This window comes from Poecilia latipinna, unplaced genomic scaffold (genome assembly GCF_001443285.1).
Source record: "Poecilia latipinna isolate Pla-1442-1.1 unplaced genomic scaffold, P_latipinna-1.0 Scaffold5264, whole genome shotgun sequence".
Lineage (NCBI taxonomy): Eukaryota > Metazoa > Chordata > Actinopteri > Cyprinodontiformes > Poeciliidae > Poecilia > Poecilia latipinna.
The window spans coordinates 1-12,476 of record NW_015117880.1 but is presented as its reverse complement, the minus strand read 5'-3'; the positions used below and the strand labels follow the sequence as shown (position 1 = coordinate 12,476).

The following is a 12,476-nucleotide window of genomic DNA, read 5'->3' as shown; positions in this document are numbered from 1 at the left end:
GGAGCCATACCTTTTAGCGTTTTGTACCGGCTATGCTGACTTTGTTTACTGAAGTAGCGGCTGCTGACGTCATCACGTCCTTGGGCTGCTGTGCTGCTTTCAGGACAAGCATGGAAAACCCCCACTCTTCCTCCATAGGGTCACAATCATGTGCTTATATAGCGAAACATGGTACTGTTTGATTATACTTGAATGGGCACCTGGTAGTATCAGCAGAATTCAGTCGGTACCAATAAAAGTTCGGTACCCATCCCTACAGGTGACCCTGCTGGACCAATCAGAGTCTCTCCCTCTCTCCTCAGGTGTACTTCCTGTGTCAGCAGCAGCTTTCCCTGCCTCTGGTGTAAATTTCGCCACATCTGCACCAACAACCTGAAGGACTGCTCCTTCCAGGAGGGCCGGGTCAGCAGCATGGAGGTGAGCTTCTTCTGGGAACAGTTTGGGAACATTTTGGGAAAAATGTGTGGACATTTTGGGAACAGTTTAGGAATGTTCTGGGAACATTCTGGGAAAAGTGTGGGAAGGTTGGGAACAATCAGAGGTTGGCGGTGATGTTACCGTGGAAACAGGGTCGTGAGGAAAGTTTTCCGATTTGTGGAAACCGGGTCAGTCTGGAGGTTTCAGGATGGACATTTTCTGAACTGGGTCAGAACCGAGACAGAACCCCTTAATGTTTGCATGTGTCACTGCAGGGCTGTCCCCAGATCCTCCCCACCGCTGACATCCTGGTTCCGGCTGGGATGGTGCGTCCGATCACGCTCCGGGCCCGGAACCTGCCGCAGCCACAGTCGGGTCAGAAGAACTACGAGTGCGTGTTCAGCATCCAGGGCAAGGTGCAGCGCATCCCCGCCGTGCGCTTCAACTCCTCCTGCATCCAGTGCCAGAACACCTCGGTAAGCGGGCCCGACCCGGGAAGAAGTGATCCGGGCCTGACCCATTGTCCAGGTTCTGCCCGTCGGTAGGGAAGAGGCAGGCAGAGTTCTGTTTCCTGGGCCTGGATCTGAAAATGTCTCCAGGCATTGTTCTTTGTTGATTTGTCTGGATTTGTCTGGTCCAAACCGGTCCAATGAGCTGATATACAACTCACCCGGTCCTTATTGGACCGGTCCAAACTAGTCCCGGTCCACCGTCTGGACCTCGGTCTTCACCAAGACACACCTTCTGACACAGATCCGTCTCTTTCTGAGAATGCACACCGTCTGCTCATCTCCTGTCCTTCATCTCTCTGTCAGCAAGGCTGCCCCCAACACACACACACACAGACACACACACAGACGCAGACACACACACACAGACACACACACACACAGACACACACACAGACGCAGACACACACACGCAGACACACAGACAGACAGAGACACACACACACACAGACGCAGACACACACACACAGACACACACACACAGACACAGACACACACACAGACATACGCAGACACACACACGCAGACACACACAATGACACAGACACAGACAGACAGACACACACACAGACAGACAGACACAGACACACACACGCAGACACACAGACACACACACACACACACACACACACACACACACACCACGCTGCCCCTGCAGACAGACCCTCAGTGTGTCTTTAATTAAATCTTGGCTCCCGGAGGAAATTGCCCATTTAGCCGTAAACTCCCAGAATTCCTGCTGGCTCCGTCTCCACGACAAAGACCCGTCTCTCAGCTGACGGGCCAGGTTCTGTGGGAGCTGGAGTGGAACCAGAACCAACTAAATGCTGCTGGTTCTGCTCAGTCACCTGACTGTAAATGATCATGTGTAATTTTCTGATGTGAAGTCTCGATGTTGAAGGAGGTTCTGGTTCTGGTTCTGCAGTACTGGTACGAAGGAGATGAGGCCGGAGACCTCCAGGTGGACTTCTCCATCGTCTGGGACGAAAACTTCCTGATTGACAAGCCCACCTTCATGAAAGGTATTTGTCCTTCATTCATTCAGGCGGTTATCAGTGATTATTAATCTGAGGGACAATTAATAACCAGAACCACCCCAGTGGGCCAGAGGTCGATTCTGATTCTGCCTGTTGGACTTCTCCACAGCTTTGCTGTATAAGTGTGAAGCGCAGCGCTCCAGCTGTGGCCAGTGCCTCAAAGCGCCCCCTGTGTTCGAGTGCGGGTGGTGCGTGGAGAGCAGGAAGTGTCTCCTGCGGCAGCACTGCCCCTCGCCGGAGCAGAACTGGATGCACCACGGCCGCCACAACCTGCGCTGCAGCCATCCGCGCATCACCAAGGTGGGTCTTCCACAGCATTCCCCTCAGGGTTCTGTTGGGCACTTCTGACCCGCCGTCTCCTGCAGATCGACCCGCTGACCGGACCCCGCGAGGGCGGCACCCGCGTCGCCATTGAGGGCGAGAACCTGGGTCTGCAGGTCAAGGAGATCACGCACATCCAGGTGGCCGGCGTCCGCTGCAACCCGGTGCCGTCGCTGTACGTCAGCGCTGAGAGGTCAGTGTGGCGAGTCTGGGTCAACACGCTAGGTAACAGGCTAGCAAAGATGTTAGCCTGTTAGCTAGCCTGTAATAGCAAACATGCTAAGGAACATGCTAAAAGATGCTAAGCAGGCGTACTCCTGACTCTGCCGGGCCGTCTGCAGGATCGTGTGCGACATGGCCGAAGCCCTGCTGCCCCACTCGCCCGGCGGGCCGGTGGAGCTCTGCATCGGCGTGTGCAGCGCCGAGTACCGGACCCTGTCCACCCAGACCTACTCCTTCGTGGTGAGTCTCCACTGGGCCCAGTTAGCTTCTCAGATACAGGTTCTAGTTAGCTTTCCATGTAAGAAGCTTATGTAGCGTAGTTGAATCTGCGCTGTGTCTTGTGGGAATAACAGCCAGACAACAGCTGATCTAAAGGCACTTTTAATACTCCTGCATTCAAACAGCAGAAAATAATCCAAACAGGATCTTTCTCCTCACAATGCTCCACAGCACCTGTTTAACACAGTTCGAGAGCCCCAAAGCACATTATTTTACAAAACATATCACTTATACTTAAAATACACTTATTAAACACAGAAAACAAAACTTCTTACCTTCTTCCACAGAATCCAAACAGAAAGAGCGGGAAAACCTTTCATGAACTATAATGGTGTGACCCGTTACTTTTTCTTCTTAAACCCCGAATTGACACTCAAAACAATATATGAACTCAATATATTCAACAGTAGAGATAACAATTCACATTTTCATTCACAACACACCACATTTAAATAAAAATAATAATTTGGAAACGGGAAGTTACCTGCTGTTTTGCAATGGATCTGCCGTCTTTTCAAAATAAAAGCTGCCAGTGCTCATATGAGTTCCCACTGGAATAGCTTATCACTTGACAATCTAGTGTAACAACATCACACTGCTACACTTAGTTAGCTTCTTAGGTCTAGAAGACGAAAAACCTGGTCATAATTCTGGTCAGAACGGCCGATCCAATCCGTTTCGTGATTAAAATGATTCCCTGGTTTCCTCAGAGCCCAAGCTTCACCCGGATCCGCCCCCTGATGGGGCCCGTCTCCGGAGGAACCCGGCTGACGGTGATCGGGCGACACCTGGACTCCGGCAGCGGCGTCTCTGTGTTTGTCCACAAGGAGGAGTGTCTGTTTGTGAAGTGAGTCCATTGGGGAAGCTTCAGGTTCTTGAGCAGACGGGAAGCCGGCCCAGAAAACCTCCAGACCACCGGCAGGTTAACGGCATCTCTCCTCCTGCAGGCGCACCAATCGGGAGATAGTCTGCATAACACCCGCCTCGCCAACCGGCGCCGGCCTTGCCCCCGTGCGCCTGATGATCGACCGGGCCGAGGTGACCAACACCGAGGTCAGCTACAGCTACAGCGAGGACCCAACCATCTCCGGCATCGAGCCCAACTGGACCATCCTCAAGTGAGATCGGTTTCACTGCTGCGCCGCAAACAAGCACTCAGACTTCCTATACTGCCTCCTTACAACCACAGACTTCATTAGTGTTTACTGTGAAAAACCAACATGACGGTTTACAACTGGGAAGGAAAATGTTCACAATTTAAACAGATAAAAAACTGAAAAGTGCGGTGTGCAAAAGTTAGATGTTAGGAACATCTGGATCAATTGGGGGTCTGGTGGAGCTCATCATTAATCAATGTCCGGTTGTAGATCCAAAGCCAGGAACTGAGCCATCAGAACCAGAACCGACCCAGAACCCTGACCCCATCCCTGTGTGTTTGTCCAGTGGCAGCACGCTGATCACGGTGACCGGAACCAACCTGCAGACCATCCAGGAGCCAAAGGTCAGGGCCAAGTACGGCGGCGTGGAGACCAGCAACGTAAGACACCAGCTGGAGCGCCGCCTCCTCTTCATCCTTCTTCCTCTTGGTCCTCTTCATCCTCCTCTTCCTCTGCAGTACTGCACCGTGGTCAACAACAGCACCATGACCTGCCTGGCTCCCGGCCTCGTCTACAACAAGCCTGACCCGCCAGAGGGGGCGCTGCGGCCCGATGAGTTCGGCTTCATCTTGGACCAGGTACCAGCTGGGTTCTGATGTGTTTCCGGTCTGGTTCTGACCGGGTTGTGTGTGTGGACTCCATGCCAGCTCTCGCTCTCCTCCACCTGTCCAGGTGTCGTCTCTGCTGGTCCTGAACTCCACCCCTTTTACCCACTACCCCAACCCGACCTTCGACCCGCTCGGCCCCGCCGGGATCCTGGAGGTCAAGCCGGGTTCCCCCATCATTCTGAAGGTCAGAGGTCACGGGAGCGACGTGCAGGGCGTGGCAGGGCTTACCTGCGGCTCACCAGGTGTGTTCTGGTTCCAGGGGAAGAACCTGATCCCGGCGGCGCCCGGCAACGCCCGGCTGAACTACACCGTCCTCATCGGAGAATCGCCCTGCCTGCTCACCGTCTCTGAGAACCAGCTGCTCTGCGACTCGCCGGACCTGACCGGGGAGCAGCGGGTCGCGGTGAGTCCTGACTGGTTCTGATTGGTCCGCTCAGGACGAGGACCGACTGTCCCCACACGGGACAGTCCATATGGGGACAGTGCGGTTCCGTCCGGACGGGCCCATCTGGAGCTTTTGGGAACGTTCCTGACCCATCGCAGGTCCAGTTGGGACCAGTTCTCTTTGAACTGGGACTGGATCCTCACGGCTTCTACTGGTTTCCCTCTGTGGCGCTGGGACCAGTTTGGAGCTCCAGGATGAAGATCTGCAGATGCTAATCAACCATCATCATCATTTACACAAACGATCCACATTGAGCTTAGCCTGAAACGTTGCGCCACATTGGATTCTCTGCCACGCAAAATCTCTGAGTGAACACTTCACACAGTCAGGACCCGACCCGCTGCGTGAAGCAGGTCGGTCCTTCATTGAAGGAGGAAGAGGAAGGAGCTGTAAAGGTGAAGGTCATTAGCTACAGCTACAAGTGAGATTAACTGGAGCTAATGAAGATAGTTGGTGCTAATGAAGCTAATTTTGAGCTAATTGGAGCTGATGAAACTAATTGGAGCTAACATAGCTAATTTGAGCTAATGAAGCTAATTGGAGTTAATGAAGCTAATTGGAGCTAATGAAGCTAATTGGAACAAATTGGAGCTAATTGGAGTTAATGAAGGTAATTGGTGCTAATGTAGCTAATTGGTGCTAATTGGAGTTAATGAAGCTAATTGGAACTAATGAAGCTAATTGGAGCTAATTGGAGTTAATTGGTGCTAATGAAGCTAATTGGAGCTAATGAAGCTAATTGGAGCTAATTGGAGTTAATGAAGCTAATTGGAACTAATGAAGCTAATTGGAGCTAATTGGAGTTAATTGGTGCTAATGAAGCTAATTGGAGCTAATGAAGCTAATTGGAACTAATTGGAGCTAATTGGAGTTAATTGGTGTTAATGAAGCTAATTGGAGCTAATGAAGCTAATTGGAGCTAATTGGAGTTAATGAAGGTAATTGCTATGATATCAGAATCTTGCCAGATGAATTCTGCATAAGCTGATGAAACGCAGCTTCAGCGTCTCAATAAGATCTAGAAATCTACTGTAGTTTATAGAGCTGCAGATTCCAGATTCTGAACCTGAAGTCAGGCTTCGCTGGCAGCTATTGATACATTATTAATATCATTGATTATTAAACATCAGAGCGCCGTTATTAATTCATCAGTTTGTTCAAACTGGATCAATATTTACTCTGCAAACAGGAAACACTTTAATCTGAGCTGAGATGAAGACTCACCTGAACACCAGTTGGAGCGCAGAGTGTGTGTGTGTGAGGGTGTGTGTGTTTTATAAACTGTAAAACTCTGTCAATCTTTCATAAGCCATTAATTATATAAATATTTATGTTAAATTTTTTATCCATACAGAATTTAATAAAGTTAAAGCAAACAGCATGTTTATATATTGTTCTATTTATTGTTTTTAATCGTTTCTTTTCGTCTCATTACTGCATGAGTGATTTTTTTAATTATTTTTTTCAGTTATTAGCCGAAAATATATGTAACATAACTAAAAAAATATACTTATGGGTATAATAATAATAACAAATGTAATGCATTATATGTACATGTATGTATATCATATGGTAATATATATACGTACATATTAATCAATTATGTTTAACAACATAATTTTTAGTGGGTGTGGTGGCGCGGGGGTTCAGCACACTCCACATATGGAGGCCTCAGTCCTCCACGCGGCCGTCGCAGGTTCGATTCCCGTCTGGCAACCTTTGCATCCCCTTCTCTCGTTACCGTATTTCAATTCACTATCAAATAAAGGCCACTAGAGCCAATAAAAAGAGAAAACATTTATGTAAAATGAATTAAAGGCCTTTTTTTTTCATGGCCAAACCTCTGGTCACATGACCCTTGACCCTAACCTGCCTGTCCTCCTGTAGATCCAGGTGGGCGGTCTGGAGTACTTCCCGGGGATTCTCCACATTTACTCCGACAACACGCTGACGCTGCCCGCCATCATCGGCATCGGCGCGGGCGGCGGCGTTCTGCTCATCGCCATCATCGCCGTGCTCATCGCCTACAAGAGGAAGACCCGAGACGCCGACCGGACGCTGAAGCGCCTGCAGCTGCAGATGGACAACTTGGAGAGCCGGGTGGCGCTAGAGTGCAAAGAAGGTGGGTGATCGCTTGGCTCCATCACCCTCGGTCCACTCATGAATATAACTTCCTGTCCGTCCTGCAGCCTTCGCCGAGCTGCAGACTGACATCCAGGAGCTGACCAACGACATGGACGGAGTCAAGATCCCCTTCCTGGAGTATCGGACCTACACCATGAGGGTCATGTTCCCCGGCATAGAGGAGCACCCGGTGCTCAAGGAGCTCGATGTACGTACGACCGCCGATTCGGCCCAAACCCACGCTTCTACCGAGCCTCGCGCCCCAGACGGTCCCGACCAGAACCCAGCTGGTAACGCTTCTCTCTCCCTGCAGTCTCCTGCCAACGTGGAGAAAGCTCTGCGTCTCTTCAGCCAGCTGCTCAACAACAAGATGTTCCTGCTCAGCTTCATCCACACGCTGGAGGCCCAGAGGTCCTTCTCCATGCGGGACCGAGGGAACGTCGCCTCCCTGCTGATGGCCGCTCTGCAGGTACCGACCTGAAAGTCTGGGAACGGCCCAAAGGCCCCAAAGGCCCGGGAAATAAATAATAATTATCAATTCAAATTCTTCTTTCTTCTGCTTTCCTTCCATCTCTGTGCCACAATCTGCACAGGTCTCATGTCGCCCCTAACAAGATAACGCCCTGGGTGGTTGCTCATATGGCCCGTGTCAGAAACCACCACTGTCTGAATCATTAAACACAGCAACCATGGCAATGCACTAACAGTAAACAGTCATCCATGAACACTGACCAAGGAGCAACTAGCAAGAAATAACTGGACTGTTGTCTCTCTGTCTCCTGCATGAAACCAGACGGCACACAGATGATGGGTGACAAAAATAATCAAAGAGCAAAGAACATTCTCTTTGTGTGATGTTACGTTCTTGTATTTTATTTATTCAATGATTAAATAAATATTTTAATAATGCAACAGACTGGCGACCTGTCCAGGTGACCCCGCCTCTCACCCGGAAAGTTAGCTGGAGGCAGCAGCTCCTGCTGACCCCACTAGGGGGACAAGGGTCCAGAAATGGGTGGATATATTTAGTAAAATAGAATAATGATAGAATGGCTACAAAGAACGGCTCTCAGTGAGACTCCAGTCCTGTCGATTACAGTGAAGAGCCGTTCAGAAGAATCGGATCGTTCGTGAGTCACATGACTATATTAGACTTTGTCTCAGCATCGTTGCACATGTGCAACACTTCAGTCAACAACAAGCGCAGGAAGTGACGGCATTTATCATCGCAAACGCAACATACGTGTCCCTGTACAGCTAGCTTTGCTAGCATCACCTCACAGAGCTCACCTTCCTTTGAGCTTCTTTTCTAAGTGACACTAAAAGTTAGTTGTAGCCGCACCGTCTGTGAAAGCGAAGCGCTGCTGAATTTACATGTCGCCATGTCTGATGATTTATGTAGCGGATTTTTATTACCGACAATTACAGACATCTTCTGCCGCTCAGAGGAAACCACTGCATGTGTCAGAGCGCCGCGTGCTAAAGGGAGTTAAAGGGGGCCGACGGGGGGCAGCAGGAAACACAAACACGTAATTAGTAAGTTATGTTATTACATGTGGTGCCGATTCAGTGATATTTCCACAGTTGTGGTCTTGAAATAAAATCCAGAGTCGTCAACGACCGAGACCATCAAGAAGTATTCTTGAGACCAAGACTGGTCTCAGGTACTACAACACTAGCTGAACCACAGAGGACCGAGCACAGAACCCTGAGGGACACCGTACATAATTCAATCCCAGACTATGATTCTGACCTGTGACCTCTAACCTGTCTCCTCAGGGTCGGATGGAGTACGCCACGGTGGTGCTGAAGCAGCTGCTGGCGGATCTGATAGAGAAGAACCTGGAGAACCGGAACCACCCCAAGCTGCTCCTCAGGAGGTTCGCTCTGGCACCCACAGTACCACACCAAGTCGGTTCCTATGTGACCTTTGACCTTTGTCTGTTTAGAACAGAGTCTGTTGCTGAGAAGATGCTGACCAACTGGTTCACCTTCCTGCTGCATCGCTTCCTGAAGGTAACCCCGCCCCCCGGGCTGCCGGCCAATCAGATCATTGCTGTGGAGGACGAGCAGAGGAGAGTTGGACGCTGATGGGCCTGTGGCCCCCCACCCCGAATGTCTTCCCTCCCCGCTTTCCCCCACAGGAGTGCGCCGGGGAGCCGCTCTTCATGCTCTACTGCGCCATCAAGCAGCAGATGGAGAAAGGGCCGATCGACGCCATCACCGGAGAGGCGCGCTACTCTCTGAGCGAAGACAAGCTGATCCGGCAGCAGATTGACTACAAGCAGCTGGTAAAGGTTCTGGTTCTGGTTCTAGAGCTGAGGGTCCACCTTTCAGAACCGAACCTTTGAACCTCAGTAGTTTTACTGTTTACCGAGTCCGGCCTGGATCGCTGAGCCGTTTCCATAGCAACGGGCTTCCCATTAGGATTAGAAGCAGACTGAAGGTTCACTGCTTAATATGGAACCAGAACAGGACCGATCCAGAACTGATCTGGAACCGATCCGGAAATTGCCAGGAGCTCACAAAAGAAAACAGGTGGTCAGAACCGAGCTAACGGGCCCGGCAGGTCGCGGGCCGGTTCTGCGGAGACTGCGGTCTTCGGTTGTCCTGGTTCCGATCCCAGTTGATGTATTTTGGACATTTAAAATGTTTTCCAGTTCAATGATCTTCAGAACACTGAGAGGATTTTCCCTTTAGCATATTATCATTTATCGCAATGAATCCTGGGAAAACGTATCATCCAGATAGACGCGGTATCAGGTCTGCCTGGTACAGAGCCTTCCATGGTCTGTCGGTTCTGATTGGACCGACAGGCAGAGCCTTCCTTACTCTGAAATGTAGCCTGACTCCCAGTGATCCCGTCACTCGTTCTGACCCGGCATTCTGGTTTCAGAGCCCAATCTGAGCTTTCAACCAGAACCCAGTCCTCTGGTTGCTGATCCCAGATCTGGGACAGAACCGGGTCAGAACTGGGTCAGACTTCAGGCTGGGGTCCCACTGGGCTCCTTAACTGGACCTCCAGGCAGCAGGCCAGATTCTGAGATGTTCTGCTGCTGATTTCTGGAGCAGGAATTTTGTAGAAACGGAGCATCTCTCCCTCAGACGCTGATGTGCATCCCTCCGGAGGGCGAAGCCGGAACCGAGGTGCCGGTGAAGGTTCTGAACTGTGACACAGTGACCCAGGTCAAAGACAAGCTGCTGGACGCCGTCTACAAAGGAATCCCGTTCTCCCAGCGGCCGCAGGCTGACGACATGGACCTCGGTACCGCTCCACCACGCTTCCTGGTTCTGCTGGCCCCGTCTGACCTGTTCTGACCCGTTCTGTTAACGGTTCTGTGTTCTCAGAGTGGCGGCAGGGCCGACTGACCCGGATTATCCTACAGGATGAAGACGTGACGACCAAGATAGAGAGCGACTGGAAAAGGCTGAACACGTTGGCTCACTACCAGGTACGGAACCGGGCCCACCAGAACCGGGTCAGAGGATGGTACTGGTACATGTTTTACTGAGTTAAAGAGAACCGGGTCCAGATCAGGTCCGGTTCTTGCTTACAGAATGTTGTTGGTGGAAACGGGCCGGTGAAGCGGTTCGCCGACTGATGTGTGGTTCTGGTTGCTAGGTAACAGATGGTTCCCTGGTGGCGCTGGTCCAGAAGCAGGTTTCTGCCTACAACATCGCCAACTCCTTCACCTTCACCAGATCCCTCAGCAGATACGGTGAGCCGGACCGGTCGCTGCAGTCGGGTTTAACGGGTCGGGTTCAGCTACCGAGTCCAGATCCAGGACTTCTACCTTATCAGTCCTAAAGACCAGCTCGCTGTGGGAAAAGCTGAATGCTTCCAGACTGATTGTAGTTTTATTTATGTCACCATAAATATTTTGGTTCTCATCTGTTCGTCTCCGCCATCAGAGTCCTTACTGCGGACGTCCAGCAGTCCCGACAGCCTGAGATCCAGAGCTCCAATGATCACCCCAGACCAGGAGACAGGTACTGCAGAAACATCCGAGATCCTCATGGAGTAGACCTGGGTGTTTGTAGGAGCCAGGCATGACTCAGTAGAGATCCGGCTTGGCCTCTGGTGACGCTCCACCATTGTCTGTTTGCAGGAACTAAACTTTGGCACCTGGTGAAGAACCATGAGCACAGCGACCAGAGAGAAGGAGACCGGGGCAGCAAGATGGTCTCTGAGATCTACCTGACCAGACTGCTGGCCACCAAGGTAACGCCTTAAAACAGACTGCTGGCCACCAAGAGTTCTTGGCTCTTTTGCAGAAGCTATGCCACATAGTCGGAAAGTCTTGGCAAAGACGTGCAGTGGAGTCTTTGGTCCCACTGGAACGAGTCGGACCCAGGAATCTCCACAGAGATTATTTGGGCTGGTTTTGGCTCAGGATCCACCTGAGATGCTCCAGTTCAGGAAAACAAAAAGAAGGGAACAAGAAGATGGGTAGACTGTGGTACGACTGTTGATCACTCTGCAGGCTGTAGATCAGTGGTCCCCAAACTACGGCCCACGGGCCGGATCTGGCCCGCCTCCACATTTGGTCCGGCTACCTGAACAATACCAGAGAGCATTTAGATTTTAAACAAAACAGTACCAGACCACATTCTCAGGTGAGAAAGACTCTCCCAGTATAAATTATTATAATTACACCTTGCAGAAATTAATTTAATCATAGAATGTCATGACTATGTAGGGCTCCACCAATTTCAGTTTTCTGGCCGATCACAGATTACCAATCTTTGAAAAGCTTTACCTTTCAATTTAGATTTTTCTCTACACTAAGTTTTTTGTCTGAAATGTTGCTAAATAAAGCAAGAAAGTCACTGAGTTTCCACAGTGGGTGAATATTAACTGTAAAGGTTCAGACCTGTTGGTCTGTCAGTCAAACCTCTCGCTGCAGAGCAGAAGAGGACAGAGTTTGAGTTATGAAGATCAGCTTCACATGTAAGCATTGGCAGATCACCCATCCCCCAAAGTTAAGGAAATCGGTGCCAATAAATGGGCCAACACACATATCCTATATTATACTTGCATATTGGATATAATGTAAACATCACTGTCAGAGATGCAATAAGTTTAGCAGGTTTATGAATGATCTAACAATCTCACTGTTGACTGCAGCCAGTCTGCAATATAAGCAAAACAAAAGGGTCCAAAAACCAAATTTCGCTTAGGGCCCCATGAAGGCTTGCCTGTGCAGCTGGTCTCCTCTTTCCTTCACTCTGCGCAAACGCAGCAACAAATCCGAAGCGATATATATACATGACTATATCGCACTGAGTGAAAGGGGAAGTTTGCGTGTTGTTGCGAAAGATTGAAGCAGGTCAAAATGCATCAACACGACGAATCT

The 12,476-nt window shown here is 50.3% G+C and overlaps 1 protein-coding gene across 1 annotated transcript; it reads left to right on the top strand.

Annotated features, from left to right (window-relative positions):
* Positions 1-207: 207 nt before the first annotated feature.
* LOC106943403 (plexin A3-like) lies at positions 208-11,394 on the top strand (the record flags this gene model as incomplete). Its single annotated transcript, XM_015026719.1, has 23 exons — positions 208-417; positions 693-893; positions 1,852-1,948; positions 2,073-2,263; positions 2,329-2,477; positions 2,626-2,746; positions 3,496-3,632; positions 3,733-3,903; positions 4,229-4,322; positions 4,401-4,520; positions 4,615-4,734; positions 4,810-4,953; positions 6,883-7,117; positions 7,185-7,327; positions 7,433-7,588; positions 8,899-8,999; positions 9,069-9,135; positions 9,264-9,410; positions 10,225-10,384; positions 10,468-10,571; positions 10,742-10,838; positions 11,032-11,109; positions 11,229-11,394. Coding segments are annotated over 23 exons (3,168 nt in total), but the record flags the coding sequence as incomplete, so codon positions are not given.
* Positions 11,395-12,476: the final 1,082 nt, after the last annotated feature.